The sequence below is a fragment of the Salvelinus alpinus genome, chromosome 10 (genome assembly GCF_045679555.1).
Source record: "Salvelinus alpinus chromosome 10, SLU_Salpinus.1, whole genome shotgun sequence".
Lineage (NCBI taxonomy): Eukaryota > Metazoa > Chordata > Actinopteri > Salmoniformes > Salmonidae > Salvelinus > Salvelinus alpinus.
The window spans coordinates 35,859,288-35,879,104 of NC_092095.1; the positions used below are offsets into that span (position 1 = coordinate 35,859,288).

Below are 19,817 nucleotides of genomic sequence, written 5' to 3' on the forward strand. Positions count from 1 at the left end.
TTCCCTCGGGACAGTCTGTCCGTCTATCCTTCTGCTACAATTATTATTTTATTTGTCTGAAATATTATGTTTTGGGTTGGCAGGTTAATGGTGCAGAACACCAAACACTATCCTGCGACCTACACACTGACCTCATTTGACAGTCATGAATCACCTAGTGGCTTCTCACTGGAAGTATGTTTTGAAATGAGTGTAATTACGTGAGTTGAGACCACATGGTATATCAAGTACACGTTGGAGAGCCAACACTTTTTTTTATTACCGGAATTATTGTATAAATGGAATCCCGGGTTTCGGCACCGTGAAACTGTAGTCAGCTTCCTGTGTGGGATGCTCCTCCTGGCATTGAGTCGTGAACTTCTAGAGTGGGCCATTAAAGCAATAGCTAGCGTGATGATATTTTCATCACTGATCCAGAGGTTGTTTTTATCTCCCCCCACATTTCTGGATATCATGTCAAACATTTACATCTCATAGAATTTCAAATGCCGTCAGGAATTGGTAACAAAGCCTGCTCCCACTGTTATGTTAATTCAAGAGGCTCCCCCTTTCTAACCCCCCCCCCCTCATAACATTTCAATGATTTCTCCTTTTATGCTCGCTGTTAATATTTTCATTAAAAGGAAACACGGCAGTATTTTTGGTTCAACCGTTATTCCTTTCACATTTCCATGGGGATAAAGTTAGGCTAAACCCACACAGGCTGTAATCTCAGGCCAGTGTTAATATCCTGCTAGCATTGATAGTAAATATGAGCCATAATAGGATGGTAGAATGTACAATACATCTATGACACTTAGCCTATTTTGAATATTGACTCTGGATCTCTCCACTTGTTGTTCTAGGCGGATGATTACTCACCAAGCTATGGGGGTGGAGAAAAGCAGGAGGAGCAGGTAGAGCAACAGGAAGCCCCAGAGGAGGAGGAAGTCTCTCAGCTCGCAGACACAGAGGTAGGAACAGAACAAGTCTCCTTCACTCACTGGCTACGTCCTAAATTGCACCCTATTCCCTCTATATTCCCTATACAGGACTTTACATTTTAGCCAGTTGTCCTTAGGACAAGTAGGACTTTCATATTTTTATTGTAACTTGTCCAAAAGCTCAAGTCGCACCATTTTTACATCATTGTATGATGCAAGAAACCACTTTACAAAATAAAATGCGTTACTATCTTTTTTACCATAGAGAAACAGATAAAAATGTAGGCTACACTATTGGATTCTTATATTCAAACTCGTCTCAAAATAAAACACTGCCCCTTTAAGGCTCTCCTGGAGGATGGTTGGCCACCCTTGAGAGCCTATAAAATATTGCAACATTACAATTACGACCCCCAAAAACATATCTACGGTTCAAAACAGACTCTGGGACGACAGATCCAAAATTCATACAACCACTGCACATAAACTCACCAAAAATAGAAACGTCCTCATTGTCAACTGCGTTTATTTTCATGAACATAACAACAAAATTCAACAACTGAGACCTAAACTGAACAAGTTCCACAGACATGTGACGAACAGAAATTGAATGTGTCCCTGAACAAAGGGGTGGTCAAAACCAAAAGTAACTGTCAGTATCTGGTGTGGCCACCAGCTGCATTAAGTACTGCAGTGCATCTCCTCATGGACTGCACCAGATTTGCCAGTTCTTGCTGTGAGATGTTACCCCACTCTTCCACCAAGGCACCTGCAAGTTCCCGGACAATTCTGAGGGGAATGGTCCTAGCTCTCACCCTCCGATCCAACAGGTCCCAGACGTGCTCAATGGGATTGAGATCCGGGCTCTTCGCTGGCCATGGCAGACCACTGACATTCCTGTCTTGCAGGAAATCACGCACAGAACGACAATGCCACCAACCATACTGCTCATGCTGGAGGGTCATGTCAAGATGAGCCTGCGGGAAGGGTACCACATGAGGGAGGAGGATGTCTTACCTGAAATGGACAGTGTTGAGTTTGCCTGCAATGACAACAAGCACAGTCCGATGATGCTGTGACACACCGCCCCAGACCATGACGGACCCTCCACCTCCAAATCGATCCCGTTCCAGAGTACAGGCCTCGGTGTAACGCTCATTGCTTCGACGATAAACCCGAATCCGACCATCACCCTTGGTGAGACAAAACCGCGACTCGTCAGTGAAGAGCACTTTTTGCCAGTCCTGTCTGGTCCAGCGACAGTGGGTTTGTGCCCATATGCGACATTGACGGTGATGTCTGGTGAGGACCTGCCTTAACAACAGACCTGCAAGCCCTCAGGCCAATCTCTCTCTCAGCCTATTGCGGACAGTCAGAGCACTGATGAAGGGATTGTGCGTTCCTGGTGTAACTCGGGCAGTTGTTGTTGCCATCCTGTACCTGTCCCGCAGGTGTGATGTTCGGATGTACTGATTCTGTGCAGGTGTTGTTACACATGGTCTACCACTGCGAGGACGATCAGCTGTCCGTCCTGTCTCCCTGTAGCGCTGTCTTAGGTGTCTCACAGTGCAGACATTGTATTTCATTGCCCTGGCCACATTTGCAGTCCTCATGCCTCCTTGCAGCATGCCTAAGGCACGTTCACGCAGATGAGCAGGGACCCTGGGCATTTTTCTTTTGGTGTTTTTTAGAGTCAGTAGAAAGGCCTCTTTAGTGTCCTAAGTTTTCATAACTGTGACCATAATTGCCTACCGTCTGTAAGCTGTTAGTGTCTTAACGACCGTTCCACAGGTGCATGTTCATTTAATTGTTTATGGTTCGTTGAACAAGCATGGGAAACAGTGTTTAAACACTTTACAATGAAGATCTATGAAGTTATTTGGATTTTTACGAATTCTTTGAAAGACAGGGTCCTGAAAAAGGGACGTTTCTTTTTTTTTTTGCTAAGTTTATATGAAAAATATCTATCACTGATGCTGATGCAACAGATCAGACCATTGAGCTTCAAATGTTGCCAAAGTTATTTATTCATATTATAAGCTCAACAATACACATATGGCTGTAGGCTTGGCGAATGTTTCAACATGCAATTAGCGGGAAAACACTTATCAAAAGTGCACCGCACACGTGAGCAGTTTCATGTGACAGAGATGAAAATATCTGTTAGAAATGAAGAGAGGAGAGACTTAAAAATGCATCAATTAGCATTGTTTACTGATATGACAAGGATTATGCCTTTGGCTGCTGGACAATAAAACGTTGATTTGAAAACTAATATGGCATGGGAAAAATGCTAGTTTCAATGGCATATTAAGTGTTTTATAAAATAATTCCCTCAATTTCTATGGTCATATTTTGGTTAGGCTACTTTGAAACAATGTAAAGTGCCTTCCAGAAAGTATTCATACCCCTTGACTTATCTCACATTTTGTTGTTACAGCTTGGATGAAAAAATAAATAAAACATCCATCTGCACACACTACCCCATAATGACACTGAAACATTTTTGTATTATTTACATAACTATTCACACAAGTCTCTAAGAGCTTTGCACACCTGGATTGTACAATATTTGCCCGTTTATTATTTTCAAAATTCTTCAATATCTGTCAAATTGTTTGATCATTGTTAGACAACCATTTTCAATCCTTGCCATAGATTTTCATGTACATTTAAGTCAAACTGATAATCGACCACATTCACTGTCTTCTGTAAGCAACTGCAGTGTAGATTTGGTGTTGTGTTTTAGGTTATTGTCCTGCTGAAAGGTGAATTCGTTTTCCAGTGTCTGGTGGAAAGCAGACTGAACCATTTTTTTTGCCTGTGCTTGGCTCTATTACGTTTGTTATCCTGAAACTCCCAAGTCCTTAACAATTACAAGCATACCCATAACATGATGCAGCCACCACTATGCTTGAAAATATGGAGAGTGGTACTCAGTTGTGTGTTGTTGGATCCATCTGCCCCAAACATTACACTTTGTATTCAAGACAAAAAGTAAATTGCTTTGCCACATTTTGAGCAGTATTACTTTAGTACCTTTCAAAGAGGATGCAGATTTTTGGAAAAATTGTATTATGTATAGGCTTCCTCCTTTTCACGCTCTAGTTTAGTATTGTGGAGTAACTACAATGTTGATCCACCCTCAGTTTTCTCCTATCACAGGCATTAAACTGTTTTAAAGTCACCATTGGCCTCGTGATGAAATCGCTGAGTGGTTTACTTCCTCTCCGGAAGTAAAGGACGCCTGTATCTTAAGAAGGACGCGCCTGTATCTTTTGTAGTGACTGGGTAATGTTCATTAGCGATAGGCGTCCCGCTAGCGGGACACCAGCCGACTACATCCGGTGAAATTGGAGGGCACGCAATTCAAATAAATAATCGTAATATTAAACATTTATGAACATACAAGTATCTTATATAATTTAAAATCTAACTGCATGGTCCGGTTTACAATAAGCTCTACGGCAAAAGCATACCATGCGATTGTCTGAGGACGGCGCCCCACATCAACATATTTTTCAACCAGCACAGGCTTCATAAAATCACAAATAGCGATGAAATAAATCACTTACTTTTGATGATCTTCCTCTGTTTGCAATCCCAATGGTCCCAGCTACAACATGAATGGTCGTTTTGTTAGATAAAATCCTTCTTTATATCCCAAAAAGTCAGTTTAGGCGCCATCGATTTCAGTAATCCACTCGTTCAACATGCCGACAAAGGAGTCCAAAAAGCTACCGCTAAACTTCGTCCAAACAAGTCAAACAACGTTTCTGTCTAATCCTCAGGTACTCTAAAATGTAAATAAACTATAATATTTCATACGGAAAGTAGTATGTTCAATAGGAAAGGAAAATTAGTAAGCGTGCGCCCTCTCCCTCGCGCGCCGAAAGACTGATATCGTTCCGGTGCTCTACTCACTAAAACTCAAAATTCTTGCTTGTTTTTCAAAAAACAAGTCTGAAACCTTGAATAAAGACTGTTGAAATCTAGTGGAAGCCATAGGAATTGCATTCTGGGGAGACGGATTTACATGGGAACAATAGGTTTCTATTATAAGAGCCTGGCACCTAAAAAAAAAAATATATATTTATAAAAATCCGCTTGGATTTTCATCGGATTTTCGCCTGCCATATCAATTCTGTTATAGTCTCAGATATTATTTTAACAGTTTTAGGAACTTCAAAGTGTTTTCTATCCAATACTACCAATTATAAGCATATCCTGGCTTCTGGGCCTGAGTAACAGGTAGTTTACTTTGGGCACGTCAATCAGGCGGAAATTCAGGAAACTAGACCCTATCCCAGAGAGGTTTTAAGCCATTTTTGCACACAGTGAGTCCATGCAATGTATTATGTAAGTTTTTCAGCAAATTGTTACTCCTGAAATTATTTTGTCTTGCCATAACAAACGGGTTGAATACTTATTGACTCAAGACATGTCAGCTTTTTATTTGTAATAATGTCCCCCAAAAAATCCACTTTGGGGTAATGTGTGTCGGCCAGTGACAAAAACATTTTATATTCAGGCTGTAACACAACTAAATGTGGAAAAAGTCAAGGGGTGTGAATACTTTCTGAAGAAAGACATGCTTCATAAAATGATATAGAATGTCCAGTTTTAAAACAATGAAGTTTATTGTTGAATCATTTTCTAAATGCTGACCGCCTCCGCTCAGATTCAAGGTGGGTGATGTGTGGTGCGCAACAGGCACTGTCCTTCACTCTCTGGTCTTGTGACCATTTAGACATTAATGTTAATTATCCTTCATTATATTTGTCAAACATTATTATTTATGTACATGGAAAAATAGATTTTAATATTATTTCAATGTTTGCTTCTCTGATCCAATTATTGGCTTCTCTGATCTAATAATTGTTAGATTGTTATGATTATATGTTTTTAAAGATTTTTAAAATATATATATTCTTGTCCGACTATTTATTTAAACTTGTACCTGGACAAGAGGACAAGCGTTAATGTCGAGCCCTGTTATATAATGCACAACTAAGAGGCTCTGGTCAAAAGTAGTGCACTATATAGGGAATATTCCCTATATAGTGCACTATATAGGGAATAGACACTGACCAATAAGTCAAAGCCCCTCTCTCTCCGATGCCTCTTTGGTGCTTTGCATTGAGTCAATGGCTGCAATTCTGCTATGGACAATGTATAATTTATGCAAATGATAAATGTTGTTTGTAGCTTATTCTATACTTTAGATTTACGTCTTTTGTGAAGTACTGTGAAATCTGATAATGCCCCAGATGTTCAAGTAATACATGGTTGCAGTTTATAGGCCTGCAAGAACACTATCCATATGCTGTACAGGTAACTGCCAAAAAAAAGGGACCACTGAAGTGGGCCAGAACCACTTCAGTGCACCTTGGCATAGATTGTCTGGAATTCTATTGGAGGGATGCGATTAGTGTTGCATAGTGTATTTAATAAATAAATAAATAAAAGGTTAACTAGGCAAGTCAGTTAAAACCTCTCTGGGATCGTTCGGGACGCTAGCGTCCCACCTCGCCAACAGCCAGTGATATTGCAGGGCGCCAAATTCAAAACAACAGGAATCTCATAATTAAAATTCCTCAAACATACAAGTATCTTATACCATTTTAAAGGTAATCTTGTTGTTAATCCCACCACAGTGTCTGATTTCAAAAAGGCTTTACAGCGAAAGCATCACAAACGATTATGTTAGATCACCGCCAAATCACAGAAATACACCGTCATTTTTCCAGCCAAAGAGTGGAGTCACAAAAAGCAGAAATATAGATAAAATGAATCACTAACCTTTGATGATCTTCATCAGATGACACTCATAGGACTTCATGTTACATAATACATATGTTTTGTTTACATTGGCGCCATGTTCTGAAATGCCTCCAACATCCCGTGGGAAATTGCAGAGAGCCACATCAAATAACAGAAATACTCATCATAAACTTTGATGAAAGATACATGTTTTACATAGAATTAAAGATAAACTTGTTATTAATGCAACCGCTGTGTCAGATTTCAAAAAAGCTTTACGGCAAAAGCACAATATTCAATAATCTGAGTACAGCGTTCAGCCACAAAAGCAAGCCATACAGTTACCCGCCAAATTGTGGAGTCAACAAAAGTCAGAAATAGCATTATAAATCTTCACTTACCTTTGCTGATCTTCGTCGGAATGCACTCCCAGGACTCCCACTTCCACAAGAAATGTTCGATTACGTCCATATTTATGTCCAAATCGCTCAGTTTTGTTGGCGCGTTTAGTTCAAAGGCACAATGCGCGAGCGCAAAATACAGACAAAGTCAAAAGAGTTCCATTACAGTTTGTAGAAACATGTCAAACGATGTTTACAATCAATCCTTAGGTTTTTTTTAATAATAAATCTTGAATAATATTCCAACCGGACAATAGCGTATTCATTACAGAGAAAAAAGAAGGAACCGCGCGCCCGCGTGACTGCGCAGTAAACAACTCATTGGCCTCAGCCTAGTCCACTTGTTGAAACGGCTCTTATTCGACCCCCTTCAACAATAGAAGCCTCAAACAACTTTCTAAAGACTGTTGACATCTGCTGGAAGCCTTGGGAAGTGCAATCTGGCCCCATAGACACAGCATAGGCAATCACTTAAATGAAACTACAAACCTCAGATTTTCCACTTCCTGGTTGGATTTGAGTTTTGAGTTTTGTTATACTCCCAGACATTATTTTAACAGTTTTGGAAACTTTAGAGTGTTTTCTATCCAAATCTACTACTTATATGCATATCATAGCTTCTGGGCCTGGGTAACAAGCCGTTTACTCTGGGCACCTTATTCATCCAAGCTACTCAATACTGCCCCCCTTTCCCAAAGAAGTTAAGAACACATTCTTATTTTCAATGATGGCCTAGGAACAGTGGGTTAACTGCCTTGTTCAGGGGCAGAACGACATTTTTACCTTGTCAGCTCGGGGATTCGATCTTGCAACCTTTTGGTTACTAGTCCAACGCTCTAACCACTGGGCTACTTGCCGCCCCGGTATCACGGTACCAAAACGTCATGATACTTCTGACACCAATATATTGTTTTATACCGTAGTACCGTTTCATATGATACTACCATATTTTTCATCCCTACTGATCTAAAGATCCTGCTGGTGCATGTTTATAAATTCAGTTGAATTCAAGCAATAGCCACTAGTCTCTTGTATGCGCAGGGCCAATAATATCCACTTCACTCATGTGCATATCACGTGTGGCAGCTGTAATTAGTCCTGTAATCAGTCCTCACTCACCTGCTTCTCTCTGTCTGCTCTTCATGCGCATCTATTCCTCCATCAGCTTTTAAAATATACACTGAACAAAAATATAAACGCAACCTCCAACAATTTCAAAGATTTTACTGAGATCCAGTTCATATAAGGAAATCAGTGGATTAGTCCCTAATTTATGGATTTCACATGACTGGGAATACAGATATGCATCTGGTCATAGATACCTTTAAAAATAAGGTAGGGGCGTGGATCAGAACCAGTCAGTAACTGGTGTGACCACCATTTGCATCATGCAGCACGCCTCGTCTCCTTCACATAGAGTTGATCAGGCTGGTGATTGTGGCCTGTGAAATGTTGTCCCACTCCTCTTCAATGGCTGTGCGAAGTTGCTGGATATTGGCGGAAGTGGATCATGCTGTCGTATACGTCGATCCAGAGCATCCTAAACATGCTCATTGGGTAAGTATGCAGGCCGTCGAAGAACGGCGTTATGGCGGCAGATGAATGGCACAATGGTCCTCAGGATCTCCTCATCACGGTATTTCTGTGCATTCAAATTGCCATCGATAAAATGCAATTGTGTTCGTTGTCCATAGCTTATGCCTGCCCATACCATAACTCCACCACCACCATAGGGCACTCTGTTCACAACATCCGTGAAGAGCACACTTCTCCAGTGGCCATTCGAAGGTGAGTGTTTGCCCAATGAAGTCGGTTATGACCTCGAACTGCAGTCTTCAAGCACACAGTTGAGCTTCCCTGAGACAGTTTCTGACCGTTTGCATAAATTCTTTGTTTGAAGACCCACAGTTTCATCAGCTGTTCGGGTGGCTGGTCTCAGATGATCCCGCAGGTGAAGAAGCTGGATGTGGAAGTCCTGGGATGGCGTGGTTACTTGTGGTCTGTTGTTGGGAGGCCGGTTGGATGTACTGCCAAATTCTCTAAAAAGATTTTGGTGGTGGCTTATGGTAGATAAATTAACATTCAATTCTCTGGCACAGGTGTGGTGGACATTACTGCAGTCAGCATGCCAATTGCAAGCTCCCACAACTTGAGACATCTGTGGCATTGTTGTGAGAACAGCATGTTTTAGAGGGCCTTTTATTGCCTCCAGCACAAGGTTCACCTGTGTAAAGATCATGCAGTTTAATCAGCTTCTTGATATGCCACACCTGTCAGGTGGATGGATTATCTTGGCAAAGCTGAAATGCTCACAAACAAGGATGTAAACAAATTTCTGCACAAAATTTGAGAGATGCTTTGTGTGCTTATGAAATCTTTCTGGGATCTTTTATTTTAGCTCATGAAACATGGGACCGACACCTTTTTATATGTTTTATATTTTTGTTCAGTGTAATTTAGCTGTGATGGTGAGCGGGATGCAGACCCAGATGAGTCTAAGGTTGTTAGATTTGTACATTTGTTACATTGGAGCAGAGCGCACAGGGAGCGATGTTGATACATTGTATCATTTCATCACCTGTTATAAGCAAGAGCAAAGGTCAGTCTTGAGTAGACTTTGCAAGATCACCTTCATGCAGCCTCTGAGTGCCAGAGGGAAAAATGGACAGCCATGCTTGCAGCTTTACAGCAAAGAAAACTAGCATAAACGGTTCAAAACAGTATGACCCATATTACCAGAGATGCCTTTTTTTCTATCGGGATTTGCGTGCATTTAATATCATTTCACAGACCGTGTCGTTTTTTGAACTAATCCCTGGTCGCTGATTATTGGTTTGATAACAAATTACGTTGTTCAGTCATGTTACCTAGCTAGCTAACAACCTGGTAACTTGACAGTAGGTTTAAGTAAATTTCATTGGCACAGGAAGAAAGGAAAAGGGTCTGCTACTCATGATGTGCTTCAAAGGTAGGATTCATATTGGCCTAATGTAAGCCTAAACTATATCAAAAAATCTATTTATTTCTGGCGCTCCTTAAATTTTGTTCGGTGCCTAACCTTTTAAAAGTTGGGAGCAGTGTTTGTGGCAGAGCGAGAGAGTGGTGTGAGTTTGAGAGCAAGGGAGACGGTGTGTGTGTGTGGGGGAGGGAGTGTGTGCATCTGTTAACTCGAGTAAAGGTTTCATGCCGTGTTTGTTTTTTAGTTTTAGTTTTTAACCTTTATTTAACTAGGCAAGTTTTCCCCTTACTGCCACAATGACATGCATGTATATTAATATATTCCTTCCTCCCATTCCTCCAGCCAAATCCAAGGTATGCCTTTGCAAATATGAGCTATCAGCTCTCTGTAGTATTCTATTATACACCGAACAGTGTGAAGTTAAATTCAATGTGTTGTATTGAGTAGAAGAGTGAATTTCAGTGACAGGATTTTGTGTAGCACATGTACATGATGGTGCGAGCAGGACGCCAGACCACAGATTAAAAAATAATGATAATAATAATTTACGCCATGGTACTGTGAAACTGCTCTATATCGTGATACTTGGCCTGGTATTGTTAGTAAAGTGTTGGTATCGTGACAACACTAGATGCAACACCATTCTTCCACGAGAAATTCCATCATTTGATGTTCTGTTGATGGTGGTGGAGAACGCTGAGACTGCCATGGCATATAGTTTACATTGTTTTCATCAACCCATTCAGTAACCACTCCTGTCTTGTTGATAGGGGCATCGTCTTCCTGTTGGGGGGGGGTATATGGTGCCAAAATAATGGCCTGCCCAACATTTGTATACATAAGCCTAAGTATGATGGGATGTTAATTGTTTAATTAACTCAGGAACTACACCTGGGTGGAAGCACCTGCTTTCAATATAACAATGTATCCCTATTTTTTTTTTTTAAGTCTTCCATTATTTTGGCAGTTACCTGTATCTGATGGGGTTGTTGATCATTGATGGCTAAGATGATCCCTATATTTCTAAAGGTTGAGAATGAACCAGAGCCAAAGGAAGAAGTGAAGGAGGAGGAAGACGAGGATGAAGAGGAAGACGACGATGGAGAGTCTGGCCGGTTGCGTTTCAAAACGGAGCGCAAAGATGTCACGTCTGGTGTTGTGCGGCTGGCGGATGCGGGAACCAAACGACGGAACATTCCTGAAACATTAGGTACATTAATGTACAACCTTGCACTGTTATATAAACTGTAATATATTTGTGTGCTTTGTTTGGTTACGTTGTTTGGTTGAAGGGCATTTCAAGTTTAACTCCTGTACCTAAACAATTTGGATCAAAAGAAAATGCTCAAGTGCAGCTTGAGCAATTCTTACTGAATGGCTTGTATTTGAATGTCCTAATGTTAACCTCGTGGGGATGTGTTTTGCCCTCCAGAGCTGTCTGAAGAGGCAAAAGCAGACCTGATGGAGTTTGAGGAGAAGGAGCGCCAGAGGAAGCAGGGCCGCTTTGGGGGCCGAGGAGGAGATAGAGGAGCATTCAGAGGTCGAGGATTAAGAGGGAGGTTCCCCGGATTTGGGATGGGAGACTTCGGTGGAGGAAGAGGACGAATGAATGACATGAGGCTCCCAATGGTGCCTCTACATATGGGCATGCAGGTAAATCTTATTAAAATAATCTGACACAATATAAAAGGATTATCTATCTCTTGATATTCTGTAATGTCACTTTAAATTATAGAATTGTTTACGATTAGCTTACTTGAGTGTATGTGTGCAAGACAATTTAAAGCTATGCTTACTGAATATTGGCACAGCTATGTGGGCTATTTTTTTCTTGTTCTCACACATGCCATTGTCATCATGGCATATTGGATTTAGTTTCTCGTGGCCTTTTTATTATTAGACATCTCTTGAAGCATATAATCTGTTTATTTAAGATGTTCATCCATATACAGTTGAACTCGGAAGCTTATATACACTTAGGTTGTCATTAAAGGGAGTCATTAAAACTCGTTTTTCAACCACTCCACACACATTTCTTGTTAACAAACTATAGTTTTGGCAAGTCGGTCAGGACATCTACTTTGTGCATGACACAAGTAATTCTTCCAACAATTGTTTACAGACAGATTATTTCACTTATAATTCATTGTATCACAATTCCAGTGGGTCAGAAGTTTACATATACTAAGTTGACTGTGCCTTGAAACAGCTTGGAAAATTCCAGAAAATGATGTCATGGCTTTAGGAGGTGTACCTGTAAATGTATTTCAAGGCCTACCTTCAAATTCAGTGCCTCTTTGCTTGACAACATGGGAAAATCCAAAGAAATCAGCCAAGACCTCAGAAAAAAATTGTAGTAGTACGCAAGTATAAACACCATGGGACCACGCAGCCGTCATACCGCTCAGGAAGGAGACGCGTTCTGTCTCCTAGAGATAAACGTGCTTTGGTGCGAAAAGTGCAAATCAATCCTAGAATAACAGCAAAGGACCTTGTGAAGATGCTGGAGGAAACAGGTACAAAAGTATTTATATCCACAGTAAAACGAGTCCTATGTCGACATAACCTGAAAGACCGCTCGGCAAGGAAGAAGCCAGTGCTCCAGAACCGCCATTAAAAAAGCCAGACTACAGTTTGCAACTGCACATGGGGACAAAGATCGTACTTTTTGGAGAAATGTCCTCTGGTCTGATGAAACAAAAATAGAACTGTTTGGCCATAATGACTATCATTATGTCTGGAGGAAAAGGGGGGAGGCTTGCAAGCCGAAGAACACCTTCCCAACCGTGAAGCACGGGGTGGCAGCATCATGTTGTGGGGGTGCTTTGCTGCAGGATGGACTGGTGCACTTCACAAAATAGATGGCATCATGAGGCAGGAAATTATGTGGATATATTGAAGCAACATCTCAAGACATCAGTCAAGAAGTTAAAGCTTGGTCGCAAATGGTCAATGACCCCAAGCATACTTCCAAAGTTGTGGCAAAATGGCTTAAGGACAACCAAGTCAAGGTATTGGAGTGGCCATTACAAAGCCCTGACCACAATCTTGTAGAAAATGTGTGGGCAGAACTGAAAAAGCGTGTGCGAGCAAGGAAGCAATCAAACCTGACTCAGTTACACCAGCTCTGTCCGGAAGAATGGGCCAAAATTCACCCAACTTATTGTGGGAAGCTTGTGGAAGGCTACTCGAAACATTTGACCCAAGTTAAACAATTTTTAAAGGCAATGCTACCAAATAATAATTGAGTGTATGTAAACTTCTGATCCACTGGGAATGTGATGAAAGAAATAAAAGCTGAAAGAAATCATTCTCTCTACTATTATTCTGACATTTCACATTCTTAATATAAAGTGGTGATCCTAACTGACCTAAAATTGAATTTTTACTAGGATTAAATGTCAGGAATTGTGAAACTGAGTTTAAATGTATTTTGCTAAGGTGTATGTAAACTTCTGACTTCAACTGTATGCAACGCCTTGGAGGTTGAAGGTCACTTGTTGAACGCGGAAAGAGGGATAGCTCGGTTTGATGTTTTGGACGTCTCTGGCAAAATTATTCGAATGAAAAAGTTTGGTTACTAGTTCCTTTTTTTTGGGGGGGGGTTCCTGCAACTCAGTTAGCCTCAGTTGCTGCGACCACTATATCTGTCCAGGGATCCTGCCTACCAAAAGTTAGAATGAAGAGCTGCTTGGCGTAGCAGCTAGCCTAGCTGTTAACTAGCTAGCAAGGTTTATTTTACAGCTTGAACACAGCCTGTGATGCAGTTAGTCCTTGTGGCTGGGACTGCTATAGTGGGAAGCAATATTTGACATGTTTTTATACAGTATATTATATATACATCACATGCGACTCGTAATTAGGTTAAAGAATTAGCCTATTAACATTATCTGACTCAATAAAGATATACAAGATACAATAAAATATACAAGCTAGCATTAGGCAATGAGTTGACGTTGACTAGCAAGAATTGGTATGAAAATGGTTGATGTCAAAGGCAGATATTTAATTAACATTGTACAATGAATGGATTTATAAACAAGGCATTAAGCATTACAAGGCATTCTAAGCATATAGATCCTAAGATTATAGAACAGGACAAAGCATGAACAAAGAGATGCCTACTCGGCCAGGGGCCTGGAAGCCTAGGGAAGGAGAATTGATCATACAACCTTCCTCCATGGTTTTGAAACAGGATAAGAGAGAACAGAGGCATTTAATAAAAAATAAAGTGTTATCACCTTTATTTAACCAGGTAGGCCGATCGGTAAGCTGCTCAGACAGCTGATGCTTAAAGTTAGAGAGGGAGATATAAGACTTCAGCTTCAGAGATTTTTGCAATTCATTCCAGTCATTTACAACAGAGAACTGGAAGGCAAGGCGGCCAAAGGAAGTGTTGGCTTTGGGGATGACCAGTGCAATGTCCCTGCTGGAGTGCCTGCTATGGGTGGGTGTTGCTATGGTGACCAGTGAGCTGAAATAAGGCGGGGCTTTACCTAGCAAAGACTTTTAGATGACCTGGAGCCAGTGGGTTTGGCGACAGATATGAGGGCCAGCCAATGAGAGCATACAGGTCGCAGTGGTGGGTAGAATATGGGGCTTTGGTGATAAAATGGATGGCACTGTGATAGACTACTCAGCAAACTGGATGTAGAGTGTTGGGGGGCTATTTTGTAAAAGACATCGCCAAAGTCAAGGATCGGTAGGATAGTCAGTTTTACCAGGGTATGTTTGGCGGCATGAGTGAAGGAGGCTTTGTTGTGAAATAGGAAGCCGATTCTAGATTTAATTTTGAATTGGAGATGCTTAATGTGAGTCTGGAAGGAGAGTTTACAGTCTAACCAGACACCTAGGTATTTGTAGTTGTCCACATTCTAGGTCAGAACCGTCCAGTGTAGTGATGCTAGTCGGGCGGGAGGGTGCGGGCAGCAATCGGTTGAAGAGCATGCGCTTAGTTTTACTAGCATTTAAAAGCAGTTGGAGGCCACGGAAGGAGAGTTGTATGGCGTTGACGCTCGTTTGGAGGTTTGTTAGCACAGTGTCCAAAGAAGGGCCAGATGTATACAGAATGGGGTCGTCTGCGTAGAGGTGGATCAGAGAATCACCAGCAGCAAGAGCGACATTGTTATATACAGAGAAAAGAGTCGGCCCGAGAATTGAGCCCTGTGGCACCCCCATAGAGACTGCAGAGGTCTGGACAACAGGCCCTCCGATTTGACACACTAAACTCTATCTGAGAGGTTGTTGGTGAACCAGGCGAGGCAGTCATTTGAGAAGCCAAGGCTATTCAAATCAAATTTATTTATATAGCCCTTCTTACATCAGCTGATATCTCAAAGTGCTGTTCAGAAACCCAGCCTAAAACCCCAAACAGCAAGCAATGCAGGTGTAGAAGCACGGTGGCTAGGAAAAACTCCCTAGAAAGGCCATTGAGTCTGCTGATAAGAATGTGGCGATCGACAGTCGAAAGCCTTGGCCAGGTCGATGAAGACGGCTGCACAATACTGTCTTTTATCGATGGCGGTTATGATTTCATTTAGGACCTTGAGCGTGGCTGAGGTGCACCTATGACCAACTCGGAAACCAGATTGAATAGAGGAGAAGGTACGGTGGGATTCGAAATGTTCGGTGATCTGTTTATTAACTTGGCTTTCGAAGATTTATGATGGGCAGGATGGATATAGGTCTATAACAGTTTGGGTCTAGAGTGTTTTCCCCTTTGAAGAGGGGGACGACTGTGACAGCTTTCCAATCTTTGGGGATCTCAGACGATACGAAAGAAATTGAATAGGATAGTAATAGGGGTTGCAACCATTTCGGTTGATCATTTTAGAAAGAGAGGGTCCAGATTGTCTAGCCCAGCTGATTTGTACAGATCCAGATTTTGCTGTTTGCTGCTTCAGTGTCTTTAGATATTTTTGTCAGATGTTACTATGGAATACTGAAGTATAATTACAAGCATTTCATAAGTGTCAAAGGCTTTTATTGACAATTACACGAAGTTGATGCAAATAGTCAATATTTGCAGTGTTGACCCTTCTTTTTCAAGACCTCTGCAATCCACCCTGGTATGCTGTCAATTAACTTCTGGGCCACATCCTGACTGATGGCAGCCCATTCTTGCATAATCAATGCTTGGAGTTTGTCAGAATTTGTGGGTTTTTGTTTGTCCACCTACCTCTTGAGGATTGGCCACAAGTTCTCAATGGGATTAAGGTCTGGGGAGTTTCCTGGCCATGGACCCAAAATATCGATGTTTTGTTCCCCGAGCCACTTAGTTATCACTTTTGCCTTATGGCAAGGTGCTCCATCATGCTGGAAAAGGCATTGTTCGTCACCAAACTGTTCCTGGATGGTTGGGAGAAGTTGCTCTCGGTGGATGTGTTGGTACCATTCTTTATTCATGGCTGTGTTCTTAAGCAAAATTGTGAGTGAGCCCACTCCCTTGGCTGAGAAGCAACCCCACACATGAATGGTCTCAGGATGCTTTACTGTTGGCATGACACAGGACTGATGGTAGCACTCACCTTGTCTTCTCCGGACAAGCTTTTTTCCGGATGCCCCAAACAATCGGAAAGGGGATTCATCAGAGAAAATGACTTTACCCCAGTCCTCAGCAGTCCAATCCCTGTACCTTTTGCAGAATATTTGTCTGTCCCTGATGTTTATCCTGGAGAGAAGTGGCTTCTTTGCTGCCCTTCTTGACACCAGGCCATCCTCCAAAAGTCTTCGCCTCACTGTGTGTGCAGATGCACTCGCACCTGCCTGCTGCCATTCCTGAGCAAGCTCTGTACTGGTGGAGCCCCGATCCCGCAGCTGAATCAACTTTAGGAGATGGTCCTGGCGCTTGCTGGAATTTCTTGGGCGCCCTGAAGCCTTCTTCACGACAATTGAACCGCTCTCCTTGAAGTTCTTGATGGTCCTATAAATGATTGATTTAGGTGCAATATTACTGTCAGCAGTGAAGCCCTTTTTGTGCAAAGCAATGATGACGCACGTGTTTCCTTGCAGGTAACCATGGTTGACAGAGGAAGAACAATGATTCAAAGCACCACCCTCCTTTTGAAGCTTCTAGTCTGTTATTCGAACTCAATCAGCATGACAGAGTGATCTCCAGCCTTGTCCTCGTCAACACTCACACCTGTGTTAACGAGAGAATCACTGACATAATGTCAGCTGGTTTTGTGGCAGGGCTGAAATGCAGTGGAAATGTTTTTGGGGGATTCAGTTCATTTGCATGGCAAAGAGGGACTTTGCAATTCATCTGATCACTCTTCATAACATTCTGGAGTATATGCAAATTGCCATCATACAAACTGAGGCAGCAGACTTTGTGAAAATTAATATTTGTGTCATTCTCAAAACTTTTGGCCACGAATGTATATTGGTTCCTGACTTCCCTGTAAAGTTGCGTATCGCAGGGACTATTTGATGCAAATGCAGAACGCCACAGGCTGTTTTTGTGCTGATCAAGGGCAGTCAAGTCTGGGGTGAACCAAGGGCTATATCTGTTCTTAGTTCTACAATTTTTGAGTGGGCCATGCTTATTTAAGATGGAGAGGGAAATAACTTTTGAAGAGCAACCAGGCATCCTCTACTGACGGAATGAGGTCAATATCCTTCCAGGATACCCGGGCCAGGTCGATTAGAAAGGCCTGCTCGCTGAAGTGTTTTAGGGAGCGTTTGACAGTGATGAGGGGAACCGGGGGCTGAGGGGGGGTCTATAACAAGCGGCAACGGTGAGGGACTTGTTTCTAGAAAGGTGTATTTTTAATAGTAGAAGCTCGAATTGTTTGGGCACAGACCTGATAGTATGACGGAACTCTGCAGTAGATTGCAACTCCGCCCCCTTTGGCAGTTCTATCTTGTCGGGAAATGTTATAGTTAAGGATGGACATTTCAGGATTTTTGGTGGCCTTCCTAAGCCAGGATTCAGACAGGGCTAGGATATCCGGGTTGGTGGAGTGTGCTAAAGCAGTGAATATAAGAAACTTAGGGAGGAGGCTTCTAATGTTAACATGCATGAAACTAATGCTTTTACGGTTACAGAAGTCAACAAATGAGAGCGCCTGGGGAATGGGAGTGATGCTGGGGGCTGCAGGGCCTGGGTTAACCTCTACATCACCAGAGGAACAAAGGAGGAGTAGGATAAGAGTACGGCTAAAGGGTAAAATAATTGGTCGTCTAGTGCGTTCAGAACGGGGAGTTAAAGTGGCAAGTTTCTCGGCGTGGAAGAATAGATTCAAGGCATAATGTATAGACAAGGGTATGGTAGGATGTGAGTACAGTGGAGGTAAGCCTAGGCATTGAGTGACGATGAGAGAGGTTTTGTCTCTAGAGGCACCATTTAAGCCAGGTGCGGTCACCACATGTGTAGGGGTGGAACATAAGGGCTAGCTAAGGAATATTGAGCAGGGCTGGACGCTCAACAGTGAAATAAGACAAAAAGTACTAACCAAAACAGCAATGGACAAGGAATATTGACATTAGGGAGAGATGTGTAGCCGAGTGATCATAGGGTCCAGTGAGTAGCTAGGCGAGCTGGAGGCACGGCGATTCAGACAGCTAGCAGGCCGGGGATAGCAGATGGGCCTCAGGGGAACTTCGCAACGGGAGAGTCTGTTGAAACCCCCTCGGACGGTTACGTCGGCAGGCCAGTTGTGATGGATCGGCGGTGCTCCGTGTCGACAGCAAAGGGTCCAGGCCAATTGGCAGAAGAGGTATTGAAGCCCAGGAATTATCTGATGGAATTCTTCGGCTAGCCGGGAGAAGGGCCTAGCTCGAGGCTAGCTCCAGGCTAACTGGTGTTTGCTTCAGGGCAGAAACCCACTCGGACGGTTACGTCGGTAGACCAGTCGTGGTGGATCGGCGGGGCTCCGTGTCGGCAGCAAAAGGTCCAGGGCAATTGTCAAAAGAGGTATTTGAAGCCCAGGAATTGCTTGATGGAATCTCTTAGGCTAGCCGGGAGATGGGCCTAGTTCGAGGCTAGCTCCAGGCTAACTGGTGCTTGCTTCGGGACAGAGACGTTAGACCGTAGTAGCCACTCGGATAGCAGCTAGCTAGCTGCGATGATCCGGAGTAAAGGTTCAGAGCTTGCGGTAGGAATTTCGGAGATGTGGTAGAGAAAAGCAGTCCAATATGCTCTGGGAAGATATCGCGCTGTGCAGGCTGGCAGGAGTTACCTGGGCTGAGGCTGGCAGTCCGCGTTAAAGGTGATTACCGCTAGCAGTGGCTAACTCACTACTAGTTAGCTGGCTAGCTTCTGAAGGGGGTTCCTTGGGTGAGGCGGGTTGCCGTCAGACTATGTTCAGTCCGTAGATGGAAAATGAGATTAAAAAAATTAAAAAAAGACATATATATATACAGTAATCCCTCGTTTATCGCGGGGGTTACGTTCCGAAAATGACCCGCGATAAGTGAAATCCGCGAAATAGAAAACTTTTTTTTTTTTTTACAATTAGCAACTATTACATGTATACAAATACAGTGACTCACGTGTAGGCCGTTTCGTCGACATTATGGGTTTAGGAGATGTTCGAAATTACAAGATAATTTGGCCAACTTAATGTAAATTTGCCAAGCTGTTTTATGTACGTACACATAACTGCACGAGACGACAAAATGATAGCACAATTCGTAGCATGTTTTGATACAAGAAGCGGGAGTGAGTTTTTAGCGAATCAGAATGCAGAGCACAATGCACCAAAAAAAAAAAAATATGCATTATGAAAATCCGCGAAATAGCGAATCCGCGATAAGTGAACCGCGAAG

The 19,817-nt window shown here is 42.4% G+C and overlaps 1 protein-coding gene across 5 annotated transcripts in view; it reads left to right on the forward strand.

The window, feature by feature from the left end:
* LOC139532005 (RNA-binding protein 33-like) overlaps positions 1-19,817 on the forward strand; it is a 55,043-nt gene that overhangs the window by 7,572 nt on the left and 27,654 nt on the right. For all 5 annotated transcript variants that reach the window (XM_071329096.1, XM_071329093.1, XM_071329092.1 and 2 more), the window contains exons 6-8: positions 846-953; positions 11,076-11,256; positions 11,479-11,699. In XM_071329096.1, coding sequence (XP_071185197.1) covers positions 846-953; positions 11,076-11,256; positions 11,479-11,699 — 510 coding nt within the window. The remainder of the gene's footprint in view (positions 1-845; positions 954-11,075; positions 11,257-11,478; positions 11,700-19,817) is intronic.